At 35.5% G+C, this 19,657-nt stretch overlaps 1 protein-coding gene across 1 annotated transcript in view; it reads right to left on the bottom strand.

The window, feature by feature from the left end:
- PAWR (pro-apoptotic WT1 regulator) overlaps positions 1-19,657 on the bottom strand; it is a 105,843-nt gene that overhangs the window by 6,447 nt on the left and 79,739 nt on the right. Inside the window, exons 3-5 of the mRNA XM_082419062.1 lie at positions 18,662-18,696; positions 2,370-2,517; positions 660-764 (exon numbers count right to left, since the gene is read on the bottom strand). Coding sequence (XP_082275188.1) covers positions 660-764; positions 2,370-2,517; positions 18,662-18,696 — 288 coding nt within the window. The remainder of the gene's footprint in view (positions 1-659; positions 765-2,369; positions 2,518-18,661; positions 18,697-19,657) is intronic.

The following is a 19,657-nucleotide window of genomic DNA, read 5'->3' as shown; positions in this document are numbered from 1 at the left end:
GATTGGATTAGGAATTTGTTCCATTTTTCCCTGAAGCAAATTTATTTCTTTCCTCCATCTTATGTAAAGCCTTCGAAAAAGGGAAACTATGAAATCTCTCCTCATTACCATTACCTAAGTAATACCTGCTTCTTAAGCAGAGAGTAAATTCTAGGGCTGAAAGAGAAAAAAAAAAAAAAGAGAGACCTTAGGTTTAGGCTAAACCTAAAGCTGGGGATGCATATGTATAACTGGAGGAAAAAAAGTGGTGAAAATACCACAAAGACAAGGACATATGGAGTTTCTTATGGCAAGACAGTAGCAATTTTAGTTCTTCACTGGGGCAACTCTGTACCAGTACCATTTTATGTGTGGCGCTGACCAAGCTGCCTCTTACCTCCAGATTCTAACTAAACACAGAACAAATCCATTCACTGGTCCATCCCCAAAAGAACAATATTAAGTAAATACAACTGACTGGTAACTGGCCAGAGGAAATCAGTTTATGGAATGAAATGACGGCTCTGGCTACCACAAATTACTATCGCATTAACAAGAGAATGAACTATTTAGTTCATATTATTATTTAATAAAATTAAATAATTTCTTCATATTTATGTATTTTCATCCAGTTGACAGAAAAAAAGGAAACCATTAAACTGAAGTATGTGAATACTCACTCGATTTAACAAATCAATTTCTTCTTTGAGTTTTCCAATCATTTCCTCTTTATCTTGCATTAGTCTCACAAGTCTTAAGTTTTCTTGCCTTTCTCTTACCACTTCCTGGTAGATATAATTACAAAGTATTAATTGGGAAGTAACAAGTTGTTTATAATCTTAAATAGCATACATACATCTGCTAAGTCTGGTGAAGTACCTTAGATACATGAAGATTTCCAATGAATTTCTTAAGTCACTTGGTAAGGGAAGGAGGAACCCATCCCAGAAAAGAACCAGAGAATGAGAGGAATACAGGAGTTGTAAAATATACTTCTGATTAAATCTATGTTTACCAAGTTTTTAACAAATACCAATACTCAATGACTTTAGCTCTTTAGTTGATCACCACCATTAGTAACAAAATATCTTAACATTTAATGACTAATACCCTGTTGAAGGAAATTCAAATTTTAATTAAAAATACGAAGTTTAAGAAAAGGAGATGGCTCTATGGAAAACTCTAAACAGAAAAATAATGATCCTCCATTTTACTTTTGGCTCTGCCAGTTAACTGACAATGGATAAAATGAAGGAACTGAAAAAGATTACTGGTTTTTAAACTTTCCTTTTTTTTAAACAATGCAACACCTTTTCCAAAGCAATCTTATTCAGAAGCCAGGACTTTATGCTGGGTCAGCCACCTTGGGGGCAAAAGTGAAGCAGAACTGGAAAGGTCTCACATAGAATTTGGCTTCTTTCTTACTCACCCTCAGAGGAAAGCAGCCAGCCGGCCTCATTAATCAGCTGCTGCCAACTACTAGGAACGCAATCCAAACTCTTGTGGAACTTTAAAAGCCCTTCTGAAGAACCCCCTTGAAAACTATACTATGTATTCCTTAAAGTTTTTAATTTAAACTCACAGAAACTAGGGTTAAAATTCAAATGTGAACTAAAAATAATCATAATATTATAAAAAGAATTTTTAAAATTCAATCTCTACCTAAAACAATTTTTATATCACAAGGAATAGTTTCAGTTCAGCAAAATAAAACACACTTTCAACAATCAGAAAGTAATTCAGCACCGTTATCAATTTTAGGGATTGAATGTTTACAGAACAAAGTTGAGACCCCATGGTTAATAAATTAATGCCAATATTCATTTGAGATGTTCTCAAAGATACTCCTAAACAGGTTTATCCTTAAAATTGTTTCAAACACCACAGTGGCTCTAGGCTCTAACTCACAACCCAGAAGAAAGTCTACAATCTGTACAGATAATATAATAAACACACAGCAGTACATACTGCTAACAGAGACTTCTAACCATTTCAAAGGCAAAGATTGTTTTCAATATATTAAAGATAACACTTGGCAAAATGAGAGTATCCATTAAATATTAACCAATTCAAGAGCTGGCTCCATTTCTAAAAGTTTTAACATCAACAGAACTGGATAGAAAAGTATTAAGGAAATCAGAAAATGCTTAGCCACTATGCATCTAGAAAATATATAATTAAGAGTGATTCAAAGCTTTTATCTGACTACTAATGGAAGTACCAATTAACACTAATGGTATCTTCCATTAGTGCCCCTTATTCTTTTCCCTTTTTCGACACTGTCTCTTCCTTACACATTTCAATTTTTCTCTCTCTGCTGCTATGAAAGTGAAAAAGGAATCCCAATGGTATATTAATTTCATAAATCTTAAATAATTTGTAATTCATACCTTTTCAAGATCTTCAATTTTCTTTTCCAATGTGCTACTTGAGACCAAATTACCAGAAGCATTTGCATCCCTGTTATACCTGCTGAACCCACTTCTATCTGTTCGGGGAAATCTACTTGAGACATCTTCTTCAGAGGCAGTGGTTGTGCTATGGAAATAAAAAAGATACAAAATTTTTAAAGATACCTAATATTCAGCAAGAAGAGTGCCAAGAGTATTTTCTATTCACCCTAAACAATTATCATTCCCCTGAGGACACATGGTTATAACAGCCAACTTATTTATAATTATGGAAGTTAATCATTATTCCAACACAATAAAAAAAAATTTTTTTAATTAATTCTTTTGACCAGTATCTACTGAGTAGCTGCTAAGCACCAGACACTGTTATGAGTACTGAAGATGGAACAGGAAACACAGACATGCAAACACGGACTCAGACTTTCATAGAGCTTTCAGTGTAACAGGAATATAACCAATGACAATAAAGCAAGACAACCATCACAATAAGGTAAGTGTAAGGTACTCCAAGAACTATGACAGGGGACCTAATGTAGCCTATCTCTAGTGAAGAACCACTTTCTTTCTCCTTTTATTTTTAAATTCCATTACATCATGGACCAACACTTTTTTTTTTTTGGCTGCGTTGGGTCTTCACTGCTGCACACAGGCTTTCTCTAGTTGCGTCGAGCAGGGGCTACTCTTCATTGCGGTGCATGGGCTTCTCATTGAGGCGGCTTCTCTTGTGGCGGAGCACAGGCTCTAGGCACACAGGCTTCAGTAACTGCAGCACGCGGGCTCAGTAGTTGTGGCTCGCGGGCTCTAGAGCACAGGTTCAGTAGTTGTGGCACACAGTAGTTGTTCTGCGGCATGTGGGATCTTCCCAGACCAGGGCTCAAACCCATGTCCCCTGCATTAGCAGGCGGATTCTTAACCACTGCACCACCAGGGAAGTCCCCATGGACCAATACTTTTGTAAGATCAAACAAAAATGAACTGGAAAAATAAAAGTAAAAAAGGCCATACAAAATACAAGCCTAAATGTTTTATTAGATTCAGACCCATAAAATTATATTTCAAAAATAGGATAAACCAAAAAAGAAAAGAATTACATAAAACTTCGTAATTTTCATTGGAAGTATGCATATAGGCAATTATAGAAAACAGCTATCGCACTAGCAACTTTTGTCATTTCATAATTCTTATTTAACCAAAAGTTATCACTGAAATAGCCATTCTTCATATTAAACACCAATTCACACACTCTGAACTAATAGCATATATGTCAATATTTAAAGTTTTTAATATAACAAATAAGCTTGCTTCTTGCTTTTGCATTAGTTATCTATTACTGAATAAAAAAATATGCCAAAACTTAGTGGCTTAAAACAACACAGTTATTATCTGACAATTTCTGTTGGTCAGGAATCTGGAAGCAGATTAGCTGGGTGTTCATGATTCAGGGTCTCTTATGAGGTTTTAGTCAAGTTGTTGGTCAGGGCTACAGTCATCTGAAGGCCTGTCTGGACTGGAGAATTTGCCTCACTCACAGAGCTGATGGCAAAAGGCCTCAGCTTCTCACTGGCTGTTGGCCAAAAGCCTCAATTCCTCAGTATGAGGGCCTCTCTACTGGGCTGTTCACAACAAGGCAGCTGGCTTCCAGAAAGAAAGCGACACAACAACCAAGACAGACACTGCAGTCTCTGTTATGACCTAAACTCAGAAGTGACATACTATCACATCAACCCCATGTTGAATGTGGAAGGGGATTACACAAGGTGAAGATACCAGGAGGTAGAGCTTCCTGGGGGCTCTTTTGGAGGCTGGCATCATTCTTGCTAATTTACCTAATCCAGGTTGGACTGATGACAGTGCTGGTCACAAGGGGTAAAGTATATCTAAACTACCTCTATGATTTGTTTTAGTAGCACTCACAACAGAGAAATTGGTTTCACAGATGTATATTGACCAGAACAGGGGAAGAGACTTTAAAGCGATTTTAGCAAGCTCAGGATATTCAGTTTTAACTTTTACCCAATATGCAGAAAATGACACTTTTCAAAATTTGTCCTCAATTCTTTATTGGTAGCCAGTTCCAATAATTTATCCATCAAAAGTATAGTTAAATCTAAAATAACTTTTGATGAAAAATAATAGATTCTTGATCTATTAATTTCCTATGCATGGGTTTTCTTTTGATGGAAAATAAAATTCAAAGTGTCTTATCAAATTTGTAAGGTATATGATTATAACATTTTGCAACAGTGCAATACTAAAATCATCACCTACTTACTGATAAATTGTGGAACCCATCATAACAATTTGAAGAATCTTTTCCCCCAAATTTCTAACTTTCATTTTTGTCCTTTGACCTTATGTAACACTGAGAACATTTGATATTTCTTTCTTGCATGAAAGGCTAATTAAGATCATTTTTTTAAAAAGAATGATGCTATCAGACAAGTAAACTTAATTCACATATTTTAAAAGCTGGGGACCAAACTAGTTTCTTTTTTTATAAATTGAAGTATAGTTGATTTACAAAACCTGATTTTTTATCTTGTAAAAACATGAAGTGTTCATGCCAAAGGTCAAATACTTTGCCTGAAAATTTCCCTTTAAAAATTATTGTATACCTCAGCATATGGTAACAGTTGATTGGCTCAGCTTCCAAACTATCATTTAGTTTTTTTAAAACCTCAAATTTAATGTATTAGTGTTTAAGTAATTCACACTTTTAGTGAACTGTTAATTTAGTCGATATACCAAGTACACTATTTAGTTCAGCCGACATAACAAGACTTTCTCAATGAAACAAGCAGGACGTTGATTTACATTCTGGCACAAGTTCCAACATTTTTTCCCTGTCACTGTCTATATAATAATCAGAACATACTCCTGCAAAGCAAAGCAAAACACCAAACCACATTTGTTGACTTGTTAACTCTTCAAAGTTTTATATACTTCAGAGCAAGCTGTGTTTGTCAGCAAGGAAGCTGAAAAATAAATTCTTCCTTCACATTACTGTCATGTTAGCAAAATCAATGTGTTGATCATATTGTAACAGTAATTCCTTTGCTATCCTGATTTGTCTAAGAGTTGGTCTTCTGTATGACTAAAACTGTCCCTAAATACACCAAGCTATGGGTGTTGCTGGGAAGTGTTACATGAACTACCTTCTTTGCTACAGATTCCTCCAACACCTTCCAGCAAACATCTTTGTCTTGTCATTTGTGTGTAGTTTTTTAATGTTAGCAACCTGAAGTCAGACTGTAAAAGAAACTCACAGAATACTAATGAAATCCTGAATACATATGAAATCCTGAAGATCTGCTTCTGTCAGCTTCTTAACTGTAATAGTTCTTCTTTCAAATAAGGCATTTGTGGTTGTGAATATAATTATGTCATGCATATAAATGCCACTTAAATTTTGATGGTTTTATTGTTTTAGCAGCCAGTACATCACTGCAAATAACCCACTGTGGTTCTAGCACTTCCCATCAATAATGGTTAAAAATTAAACTCAATATAGGAGGGAGGATACTTCCCAACAAAACTAGTACAAACTCTTTTGGTCTGTACCTCTTTGAAATTACTTCCATCATCATCATTTGGTTTCGTATTACTGTCACATTCAGAAAAGATGTATCTTTTTTTATTTAAAAAAAAATCTAGGAAAGCTTCCTTTATCATAAGTAAATTAAGATTGAAAATAAAGAATATAAATTTTACTTCCTAGATATAAATAATACTAACAAAAGCAGAAATTGAAAAGAATAAAAACGATTTTTAGTTTTTATTTGTTTTATTTTAATTTAACTATTATATATTTACTTTTTAATTATTTTACTTATGGGAAAAGAATATGCCTGATTAAATTTAACACATGATTTTTAAGGTAAATAAATCCTTCTTCAATTCTTACACATTTTGGGTTACAAATGACTAACATAAAAATAACACAGGTAGAGCAGAATACACATTCTTCTCTAGCTTGCATGGTATACTAACCAAGATAAACCATATTCTGAGCCAAAAAACACACTTTCACAAATTTAAAAGAACAGAAACCATATAATGTCTGCTCTTAGACCACAAGAGAATTAGACTAGAACCAGTAACAGAAAGATAACTGGAAAGCCCCAAAATAACATGCAGATTAAACAGTGCACTTCTAAATAACACATAGGTCAAAGAAGAAATCTCAAGAGAAATTTTAAAATATTTTGAACAAAACGAAAACGAACCCACAACTTACAACTTACAACTTGTGGAATGCAGTAAAAGCAGTGCTTAGAGGGAAATTTATAGCAATGAACGCATGTATTAGAAAAGAAGATAGATCTAAAATGAATAATCTAAGTTTCTACCTTAGGAAACTAGAAAAGGAAGAGCAAATTAAATCCAAAGTAAGCAGAATAAAAGAATAACAAGAACCAGAGCAGAAATCAATGAAATTGAAAACAGGAAACCAATACAGAATAATCAATGAAACCAAAAGCGATTTCTTTGAAAATACCAATATAAGCAATAGGCCTCTAGCCAAGCTAACTAAGAAAAAGAGAGGACACAGACAACTAACATCAGAAATGAAAGAGGGACTATCACTAAAGATACCATGGACATTAAAATGATAATAAAGGAATACTGTGAACAACTCTGACCACAAATTTGATAACCTAGATGAAATAGATCAATTCCTTGAAAGATACAATCTGCCAAAACTCACACGAGAAGAAACAAACATCTGAATAGGCCTGTATGTATTAAAGAAATTGAATCAGTAATTAATAACCTTGCAAGACAGAAAGAAAGCACGAGGCTCAGATGGATTCCCTAGTGAATCCCACCAAACATTAAAGGAAGAAATTATACACATTCTCTAAAATCTCTTCCAGAAGATAAAAGCAGAGGGAATATTTCCTAACTCATTTTATGAGGCCAGCATTACCCTAATACCAAAACCAAAGATATCACAAGAAAAGAAAACTAAACACTAAGATGTCTCATGAACACTGATGTAAAAATCCTCAACAAAATATTTGCAAATCAAATTCGAGAATGTATAAAAAGAATTATACACCAAAATCAAGTGGGATTTATTCAAGGCTGGTTCATCAGTTAAAACAAAAAAATCAATTAATGTAATCTATCACAGTAACAGGCTAAAGAAAATCACATGATCACACATAAATTCAGAAAAAGAATTTGATAAACTCTAACATCTATTCATGATAAAAACTGGACAAACTAAGCACAGATGGGAACTTCCTTGACTTGATAAAGAATACCTACAAAAAACCTACATCATACGAAATGGTAAGACACTCAAAAGCTTTCCTGCTAAGATCAGGAACAAGGCAAGAATGCCCCCCCCCCCACTCACTATTCCTTTTCAACATCTTACTGGAAGTCCTAGGTAATGCAATAAGACAAGAAAAGGAAATAAAAGTTATACAGACTGGGAAGGAAGAAATAAAACTGTCTTTGTTCACAAATGATAAGATGGAGAAAATGTGAAAGAATCCACACCAAAAAATTCCTGGAACTAATAAGCAATATAGCAAGGTTGCAAGATACAAGGTTAACATACAAAAGTCAATCCCTTTCCTACACGCTAGCATTGAACAAGTGGAATTTGAAATTAAAAACACAATACATTTACATTAGCTCTCTCCAAAATGAGATACTTAGGTATAAATCTAACCAAATATGTACAACATCTACGTGAGGAAAACAACAAAACTCGAATAAAAGATACCAAAGAAGAACTAAATAGAGAAATAATCCCTGTTAATGGATAGGAAGAGTCAATATTGGCAAGATGTCACTTCTTCCCAACTTTGATTTCCCACTGATCTACTGGCTCAGTGCAAGCCCAATCAAAATCTTAGCAAGTTATTTTGTGGCTATTGACAAACTAATTCTAAAGTTTACATGGAGAGGCAAGATCCAGAATAGCCAACACAATATTAATGAACAATGTTGGAGGGCTAACGCTACCCAACTTCAAGACTTACTATAAAGCTACAGTAATCAAGCAGTGCAATACTGGTGAAAGAAGAGACAAATAGAGCAATGGAACAGCAATGGAAGCAGAAAGAGACTCACATAAATAACCCACAAGTCATCTTTGACAAAGGAGCAAAGGCAATACAATGGAACAAAACAGACTTTTCAACAAATGATGCTGGAACAACTGGACATCCGTGTGCAAAAAATGAAAAATAAGACAAAGACCTTATACCCTTCACAAAAGTTACTTCAAAATGGATCACGGACCTAAATGAAAAATACAAAACTACAAAATTTCCTAGAAGATAACTAACATAGGAGAAAATGTAGAAGACCCTGGATATGCTGATGACTTCTTAGATAAAACACCAAAGGCACAATCCATGAAAGAAACTGATAGCTGGACTTCATTAAAATTAAAAACTTCTGCTCTGTGGAGTGAAGTAAGTCAGAAAGAGAAAAACAAATATCGTATATTAACACATGTATGTGGAACCTAGAAAAATGGTACAGATGAGCCGGTTTGCAGGGCAGAAGTTGAGACACAGATGTAGAGAACAAACGTATGGACACCAAGGGGGGAAAACCGCGGTGGGGTGGGGATGGTGGTGTGCTGAACTGGGCGATTGGGATTGACATGTATACACTGATGTGTGTAAAATTGATGACTAATAAGAACCTGCAGTATAAAAAAACAAACAAGCAAGCAAAACAACTAATACAAAACTTTCATTGGGTTATTTGTATGGAAATATGTTAATATAAATGTTCCAGACATTACATGAAATTTCTAAAAAAAAAAAAAGGTAATTTAGAAAAATAAATGGATGACAGTAAACTACAAAAAAAAAAAAAAAAAATTCTGCTCTGTGAAAGACAATGTTAAGAGAACAAGAAGACAAGCCAGCCTGGGAGAAAATATTTACAAAAGACATATCTGATAAAGAACCGTTATCCAAAATATACAAAGAATTCTACAACTCAACAATAACAAACCACCCGATTGAAAAATAGGCCAAAGAACTTAATAGACACCTCAGCAAAGAAGGTATACAGATGGCAAACAAGCATATGAGAAGATGCTCCATATCATATATCATCAGGGAAATGCAAACTAAAATGAGATATCACTGTACACATATTAAAATGGCTAAAATCAGGATCAATGCTGGTGAAGATGTGGAGTAACATGAACCCTTATTCACTGCTGGTGGGAATGTAAAATGGTACAGCCACTCTGGCAACAGTTTCATGGTTTCTTATAAAACTAAATATACTCTTACCACCAATCATGCTCCTTGGTATTGACCTAAAGGAGCTGAAAACATATGTCTACCCAAAAACCTGCACATGGGTGTTTACAGCAGCTTTATTCATAATTGCCAAAACTTGGGAGCAACCATGATGTCCTTTCAAGGTGAATAGACAAACTACAGAAAATGGAATATTATTCAGCACTAAAAAGAAATAAGCTATCAAGCCATGAAATGATATGGAGGAAACTTAAATGCATATTACTAAGTGAAAGAAGCCAATCTGAGAAGGCTATATACTGTATGGTTTCAGTTATATGACACTGTGGAAAAGGCAAAACTATGGAGAGAATAAAAAGATCAGAGAGTAAAATGATACCATAGTGATGGATACATGTCATTATACATTTGTCCAAACTCACAGAATGTACAACACCAAGACTGAATCATAATGTAAACTATGGACTTTGGGTGGTTATGATGTGTCAGTGTAAGTTCATCAATTGTAACAAATGTGCCTCCCTGTTGAGGAATGTTGATAATGGGGAGGCTATCCATGTGTGGGGACAGGTTTATATGGGAAATCTCTCTACCTTTCCCTCAATTTTGCTCTAAATACTTAAATTAAAAAAAATCACGTACGTACCACAGCACCTGAACTAGTTGATATCCTGTTCTGAAAGGATTCTGCTTATCATGCACTTAGGCGTGATGATGACAATGTTAAAATGCAATTCAGGCTTCTAAATATTTACTCTTAAGTTTTATTCTTACCTTGTCATGGATTACTTACAAACAGTTCAAGGACCACACTTTTGAGCAGCATTATGCTAAAGAATGTTTAAACTCAGACTTAAAAGAGGAATAAGAATGTGTAAATATCTAGAAACAAAGAGTGCGCGGCCCTTTGAGAAACAGAAAAATCCAATATGGCTAAAGCATGAAAGGTAAATATAGGGGTGATAAGATATGACACTGGAAAAGCAAGCAGGAGACCTGAAAGCTATTTTTTGAAGAATTTCAACTAATGGTCTCCAAATTTATCCATTACATACACATTGGTATGTATATTTATCTACTATCTTTATAATCGATTTACAATATCATTATATTTGGTTATATATTAAATATTACATATTCATATATACTTTATTATACAAACATATATGTAAATCAAATAATATGATTTACAATATGATATTGTTAAAATATTATCTGTATCACAAAAAATATAACATAAAGGGGTGAACAGAATTTTAAATGTACATTTTTTTTTTTGGCTGCGTTGGGTCTTTGTTGCTACGCGCAGGCTTTCTCTATTTGCGGCGAACGGGTGCTACTCTTCGTTGCGGTGCGCAGGCTTCTCACTGCAGTGGCTTCTCTTGCTGTGGAGCACAGGCTCTAGGCGGGCAGGCTTCAGTAGTTGTGGTGCACAGGCTCAGTAGTTGTGGCTCACGGGCTCTAGAGGGCAGGCTCAGTAGCTGTGGCACATGGGCTTAGTTGCTCCATGGCATGTGGGATCTTCCCGGACCAGGGATGAAACCCGTGTTCCCTGTGTTGGCAGGCGGATTCTTAACCACTGTGCCACCAGGGAAGTCCCTAAATATACATTTTAATTATTTATGGTACAAATTTTTTTGTTTTCACAAAAATTGACTATAATAATTTTAATGAAAGTATAATTTGAATATGCTTTACTTCTGAGGAACTTATTTTAACTCTTTGTGATATATAGAGATTTGAAGGTGTAGTTCTAAAATGAGCTTGCATATTTGATTTTTAATGTCTGTAACAGCAGAAAGAGATGCCTCACAGTAAGAATTTAAAGTTTTTAAAATTTTCACTTAAAACTCCAAAGCAAGCATCAAAATTTTTTTCTAATTTATAAGAACAGATCTGATTTTATGTATCTTGCCAACTGAACAACCACATGATCACCTTTGCGTTTATATACTTGTTTTTATATTCTCCTTAAATTCCCCCCCGACCTATCCATTTTGTATTAGTTAAACAACATAATAATTCATAAATCCATCTAACCATTCAAATTGCACTACTGTGCAACATCTAGAAAGTGAACAAAGCACACTTTGTACCTCAGGGTACCTCAAATACTAAATAATCATCTGATACCATAGAACAAGGGAGTAAATAACAAGTACACAGTGCTAGCTATTAAGTATACAGTGGGCCCTACGAATCTGTGGGTTCCACATCCAGACTGAACCAACCCACATCGAAAATATTCAGGGGGGAAAAAATGCTAGAAATTTCCAAAAAGCCAAACATATTTATATAGCACTCACATTGTATTAGGTACTATAAGCACTCTAGAGATAATTTAAGTATACAGGAGGATGTGAATAGATTATATACAAATACACCATTTTATATAAGGGACTTGAGCATCCACAGATTTTGGTATCCTCAGGGTCGGGACCCAATCCCCCCTCCGTGAATATCAAGGGATGACTGTAAATGTCTTACTGTCTTTTATATTAAAAGGTAAATATAAACAGAAGATCTAACATTTTCCTCCTGCATCCTAACATTATCTTGTGTATCACTCTGCCATGGAGACCAGTTTAGACTCATTTAAAGGTAATAGGAAGTCATTAAAGCAGGGAAAGTGACAGAATCATTTTACTAAAATGCACTGGAAATGAGCAAAACTGAAGGCAGCGAGACCAGTTTGAAGGGTATTGTAATCATCTACGTAAGAGACGATGGTGTCCCTGGACTTCCCTGGTGGTGCAGTGGTTGAGAATCTGCCTGCCAATGCAGGGAACACGGGTTCAATCCTTGGTCTGGGAAGATCCCACATGCCGCGGAGCAACTAAGCCCGTGCACCACAACTACTGAAGCCCAAACACCTAGAGCCTGTGCTCCGCAACAAGAGAAGCCACCACAATGAGAAGCCCGTGCACCACAACGAAGAGTAGCCCCTGCTCGCCACAAATACACAAAGCCCACACGCAGCAACAAAAACCCAACACTGCCAAAAATTTATTTATTTTTCTTTTTAGAAAAAGAGATGATGGTGTCCTAGATTGGTGGGTTGGCACTGGAGCTACAATGACTGAATTTAAGTGAGGTAGTGAAGAAAGGGGAGGAGAGGGGAGGGGAGGGGAGGGGAGGGAAGGAAAAGGAAAAGGGAAGGAAAGGAAAGGAAAGGAAGAAAGGAAGGAGGGAGGAAGGAAGGAAGGAAGAAAGAAAGAGTCAAAAGCAATGTCCAGATTTCTGACTTGAGCAAGAATGGATTTTGATACCAACTACTGAAATCTACTAAGTTTCACAAGTTTACTTTTGAACATGCTGAGTTTAAGATGCTTCTAAGATATCTAAAAGTAGATATTTGAAAGTTGTTGGTTATATAGGTATAGAGCTAATGATTTAGAATCATCAACATAGGTATATACAGTAACCAAAGTCACCAGAGTGAAAGAAATTTCTAGAACAAATACACAGAACAAAAAGAGAATAAAGTCTAAGACAAAGAGCTGAGTAACACCAACACATAAAGAGTAAGTACAGGAAAGGAAGAACTACAAATAAAAACTGGGAAATACTGGCAAAGTGGTAGGAAGAAAATCAAGAGGGTAAGGTATCACCAAAGCCATTATCTATCATGTCATAAAAGAGCATTAGAATCATTTTAAAGGACCTCTTTTCACTTAAAAAGAAGTCCACTTATCTGCATCAACCACAGATTATTCAAGTAGAAACCACAACGCTGACAACTACAAACGAAAACCTAAAAATGTGGATATCCCTTAATATGTTTGTATTTGCTTGATGTACAAGCTTAAAACAGCATTTCAAAAAGTTTAACCTATTAACAATTTTAAAAATCCTTCATATCAGGCCTGTCAATACACAAGTGATAATATCATACAAACTCAAAACAAGGAATAATTATTACTGAAAAACATAATCAGTGATTTATCCCCATTAGGTATCAGGTCTGTAAAGAACACTGTCCTAATTGTGAATAACTGTGTTATGTTTTAACTTGATCTTATTACCAAATTTAGCTCTGTTTATTTTAAAAACAGAAATGTTTTTAACCTATTTTTGAGGGCTGGATATGTACAGCGCAAAATACCCAGAATAAAAGATTGTTTTATTAACTCCAAAAAGATTGTAACGTTCTATTCAGGAATGTTAACACAAATCTCTAACCAATACAATTCCAAAAAGAATCCCCCTCTGCCCTTAGCTACAAAGTATTAACCATAATGTTCAGAAAAGGAAAAAGAATAAACAGTATCATCAAAGATAAATACCACCATTTACCGAAATTTTCCCCCTCTGGGAATTTTCATATTTTCTGTGGAAAGACTAGAAGGTGTTGTGCTGGGGGATAAAACTATCACGAGAACAAGATTGGCAGCATTATGAGATTACAGCTAGAGGAATTTTCCACTAAAATAGATATTTTAAACCTTAGCAATTAGAAGAAATACAAGACCCATGAGTAAAATTCTAGTTTTAGAATGGATACCAAATATTTAGAAGTATTAGGTAAGTTGTGAAATTATTAAATAACCAAGAAGTACATGATTGGTCTCCATATTTTTAATGTTTCACTACCTTATTCAATTCCACCACCACTGTCCCAAACAGCCCCTCACTCTGTGAAGGTCTTCTCTCTCTTCTCCCTTTAAACACACACACACACACACACACACACACACACACACACAAACACACACACACACACACACACGGCAACAACTAAAGACCAAAATCATCTCTCAGACTCTTTATTAAAATTGTGATACAGGGGCTTCCCTGGTGGCGCAGCGGTTGAGAGTCTGCCTGCCGATGCAGGGGACGCGGGTTCGAGCCCTGGTCTGGGAAGATCCCACATGCCACGGAGCAACTAGGCCCGTGAGCCACAATTACTGAGCCTGCGCGTCTGGAGCCTGTGCTCCGCAACAAGAGAGGCCGCGATAGTGAGAGGCCCGCGCACCGCGATGAAGAGTGGCCCCCACTTGCCGCAACTAGAGAAAGCCCTCGCACAGAAACGAAGACCCAACACAGCCATAAATAAATAAATAAATAAAATTTAAAAAAAAATTCTGATACATATTCATTGTGGGAAACAGATAACATGAATCAATATCTCCAGTAACTCCACCAACCCAGAGATAACGGCTGTTATGTTCTACAATATATTAGTAGTTCATAACCGTTTTGGATTGCAGATCTCTTTGAAAATCTGATGAAAAATATAGCTCTTCTCCCAGATAACCATGATATTCTTTTACATAGAATTTTAGCAGCTCATCAATAGAGTTCAAGTTAAGAACGCTTATATATATTATGATAGACGTTGTTTTGTATCATACTCTTTGTAATATGCTTTCCCTCTCTCCATTTAACATAAATAGGTAATAATTTTCCTATAATTATTAATTCCTATAATTAATGGTTTTCTAAAGAATCAGTTTAATGCCTGTATTGTAACTTTATATTAATATGCTATAGCTTATAACCTATCTCATTGTTAGAAATTTAAGTTTCTCCAGTTAGCGGCTATCATACATGTTCATTTCTGGTATGTTAAGTATAATGAATTATTCTAAAGAGATCACTATAAACTTAACCAAGTAAACATTCTACTAAGAAGATTACACATTGGGGGAAAAAAAAACCCCAAAATACATGACCACTGATCCATCTTTCTTAAACCTTGAGTTTCAGAAATTTCATGACCCCCCCCTCCAAATAATTATCCAAATTATTTAAACATGTTTTAAAAAGGAGTTCAGTGAATATGTTAAGAGACGTTCTAGGTAAACAGGAGTTGATTCAATAAAATAGAGCTTAACTACAGTGACTGCTTAACAAACTCAATGCTTAAAAAGTACATCCTTGATATTTGTAAGAAAAAATTTAATATTTAATCCGTAATTTACAAGAACACACAAACTAGTCTTGTGGGTGGCTTGTACCCTCTAATGACTTTTTAAGTTTGTCTAGTCGTATATGTATCATAGGTTATTTGGTTTGCTGAAAATATTTTCTAACATATAATGCCAAATTTCTATCCTTTAGCACATTCCTCCTTTTTTCACCCCCATTAATCAGCAGACACCCTCTCCAAAAAACATACATTCTCCAGTCTTTGCTACAACTTGCTGACAGATTAAAGTAATGAACTGTTGATATACAATATAACAAATTCCTCTAGATAAGGAATTGATAATTTCAGATCTAGATTTTGTGTTTGTTTTTATTTGGTGTGTGTTCAACTATGAGTTGCTATGAGTCCATGAATAATGACTAGAAACTTAAAAAAAAATTTTTTTGTTGTTTGTTTTATAACAGTATTAAACATGGCTAAACCTTTGAGAGCTGAAAAGTAACAAACCATGTGCTTTAGGCTATGAAAATAAAAGAAGTAACAAGTATATGAACAGGTCACAAGTAAAATAATGGTCTAAAAATGGGTGGGATGGGGAGGGGAGGGAGCTCCAAGAGGAAGGGGATATATGTATACATATAGCTGATTAACTTCACTGTACAGCAGAAACTTACACAACATTGTAAAGCAATTATACTCCAATAAAAAAAAGCTTAAAAATAAAAACATACACCATGTGAAATCAATTTTCTACCTAATTTAACACAATATATAAATAAAGCTTTTGATGAAGATTTGTAAGAAAGTTATTCCCCTAATGATTCTAACTAAAGAATGCAAATCTGAAAAGTACCAATTATAATTTAAGGTTTATAATTTAATAAGGATTAAATATGTATGAATGATACAGCAAACTTGATAAGTTACTGAAGTTTATTTTTATTCCCCAAACCAAAAACTGATAAAAACTCTTGAAAAAAAAAAAAAAAACAAAACTCTTTTGGTTTGAAAATGTGGCCTGGAAATAGGCCAAATCAAAGCTATTTGATTGGCAATGCTTGCTAGCAAAAGAAAAAAGATTCTTTCCAGTTTAAACTATTCATGTTAAGTAAAAATTACCAAGCACAAGTTTCATTATATCTACATCAAAATTACTCAGAAATGAAAATAAATCAGCAGCAGTGGCAAACATATCAGACCTACTTAGTCAATTGTTGATTACCTTGGCCTTCTTATCTCTTTTAAAAGGTAAACACTGGGACTTCCCTGGTGCCGCAGTGGTTAAGAATCCACGTGCCAATGCAGGGGACATGGGTTCGAGCCCTGGTCTAGGAAGATCCCACATGCCATGGAGCAACTAAGCCCTTGCACCACAACTACTGAAGCCCACGCACCTAGAGCCCATGCTCTGCAACAAGAGAAGCCACCGCAATGAGAAGCCCACGCACCGCAACAAAGACTCAACGCAGCCAAAAATAAATAAATTTATTTAAAAGAAAGTTAAACATTGAATTTTATCTATATAATAACTTAGTATTAAAATTAGAGCTCTTCTTAATCAATGTTTTATTTTAGATGAATTATAATAACCACAACTTTTAACCAAATATTTTAAACTTTAACATAAAAGTAGGGGAAGACACAGGTTTTTTATGTATAAATCTAGGTAGATTGTCTTGTGCAAGCATGTGGGTTCTGGAGTCAGGTTGCCCAAGTTAAAATCCAGACTCTTCTGTTCACTAGCTTCGTAACCACAGTGAAATGATTCTACCTCTTTATCCCACTTCCCTCACCTACAAAATGGAAGTAAATATTATACCTACAGTACCTACTTTACAAGATAACTTTGAGAATTGAATGAGATCTCTATGTAAAGCTTCTTGGACATTATAAGCACTTGATAAGATTTACCATTATTCCATAATTATTAGCACAAGCATGACCACACCTTCTGCAACCTTCATGGCTTCAACAGGGACAGAAGCTAATATCTCAGTCATCTCCGTTAAACAACTTATACTTAATTGTGATTTTCCTCCTATACATGTGCACACACACACTCAAACACATTTTCTGACAAAAGCATTACTCCTTGTGTATAGCTGGTGCTATGGACTTGCTAGGGTCTGAATGTCTGTGTCCCCCCCAAAATTCAGTTGAAATCCTAACGTCCAATGTAAGGGTAATAGGAGGTGAGGCTTTGGGAGGTGCCTAGGTCACAAAGGTGGAGTCCTCATGAATGGAGTTAGTGCTCTTATAAAAGAAATCCCACAGAGCTCTCTAGCCTCTTCCACCATGTGAGGACACAGTGAGAAGCTGTTAGTCTGCAACTGGCAAGAGGGCCTTCACCAACCAGAACCTGACCCTGCTGGCACTCTGATCTCTGACTTCCAGGCTCCAGAACTGTGAGAACTAAATTTCTGTTGTCTGTGATATTTTGTTATAGTGGCCTGAATGAACTAAAATCAGAATGAATTGGATACTCCCAAAATTCATATGCTGAAAGCACTAACCCTGATGTGATGGTATATTTGGAAGCAGGGCATTTGGGAGGTAATTAGGTTTAGATGAGGTCATGAGGGTGGGGCCCTCATGATGGGATTAGTGTCTTTATCAAAAGAGACACCAGGGAAGCCACCCCTTCTCTCTCCACCATTTGAGGACACAGTAAGAAGGCAACTCTCTGCAAGTCAGGAAGAGAACCCTCATCAGAACCAGACCACGCTGACTCTCTGATCTTGGACTTTACAGCCTCCAGAACTGTAAGAAAATAAATTTCTGCTCTAGCCATCCTGTCTATGGTATTTTGTTATGGTATCCCAAGCTGACTAATACAGATGGTATATCTGTATTTTCTGTGTTTAAATACACAAGGGAAAATGACTCAGTTTTTCTTTTGCTAAGTTCATCAAACCCTTACAAATTCATGGTGTGTGCAGTGTTCAAAGACTGCAGACTATGTCAGAATAAGTCGTGGTCAGAAAGACATTACACTCCTGCCTACGATGTAATTTCTTTTTAAGAGCACAATATTAAGGTTTCTTATTTTTCAAACAGCTGCTTGAAACAGTTCTAGTTAGTTAAGCCATGGTCAGGAAGACATTACACTGATGTCTACAATATGTTGTTAGTCATAACTTAAGGATTCTTACCTTTTGTATCTGCCTGAAACTGTTCTAGATGGCTCCTGTAAAGTAAAAAAAAAAATGACATATCAGTTTGGGTATGTGTATAAGCACACAATTCCGTATTATATAAAACTATTGATAGAGAATATTGGAACAATTACCATTGCTTTTTTTTAAATAATTCTTTTATAGATTTATTTATTTTTACTTATTTATCTTTGGCTGCACTGGGTCTTTGTTGCTGCTCGCGGGCTTTCTCTAGTTGCAGCAAGCGGGGGCTACTCTTTGTTGTGGTGTGCGGGCTTCTCATTGCGGTGGCTTCTCTTGTTGTGGAGCACGGGCTCTAGGCGCACGGGCTTCAATAGTTGTGGCACGCGGGCTCAGTAGTTGTGGCTTGTGGGCTCTATAGCGCAGGCTCAATAGCTGTGGCACACAGGCTTAGGTGCACCGCGGCATGTGGGATCTTCCCGGACCAGGGCTCAAACCCGTGTCCCCCTCATTAGCAGGCAGATTCTTAACCACTGCGCCACCAGGGAAGTCCCTTTAAAACTATTTTTGAAACCACAGTAACTAGATTTAAATGTTTAATCACTGGTTATTTAGATAAAGCAGAAAGAAATACTAAGGTTATGTATACGCACTCAAAGTACATTTTATTGAATGTAGATAATAATGATTTCATATGGAACTTTTCCCCTTAAGTTTCACAAACAGTACTCCAACTAACATTTTATCAAGGTTTTCTTTCATAGAAGTCCCTAATCTTATTCTATATGAACTAAAACTTAAGGCACAGACTTTAAATGATATCTGTCTAAATATGCATTAGAAAAAATGCTAATAATGCCTTAAGTTCCAAAACATAACACCTCTCTCACTTTGGTTATAACTGAAATATTTCAAAACATGACATCAGCTTGATTATCCACACTATCTCTTGCTGCAATGAAATAAGCAAAATTGCTAAATAAGAATAGCCCTTGTTGCATTTACTGATTTGTGGGTAACTAACTGATATAT

Source organism: Balaenoptera physalus, assembly GCF_965194825.1.
Source record: "Balaenoptera physalus genome assembly, chromosome: 13".
NCBI classification, from domain to species: Eukaryota; Metazoa; Chordata; class Mammalia; order Artiodactyla; family Balaenopteridae; genus Balaenoptera; species Balaenoptera physalus.
The sequence above is the reverse complement of the archived record's forward strand: the minus strand, read 5'-3'. Positions and strand labels throughout refer to the sequence as shown.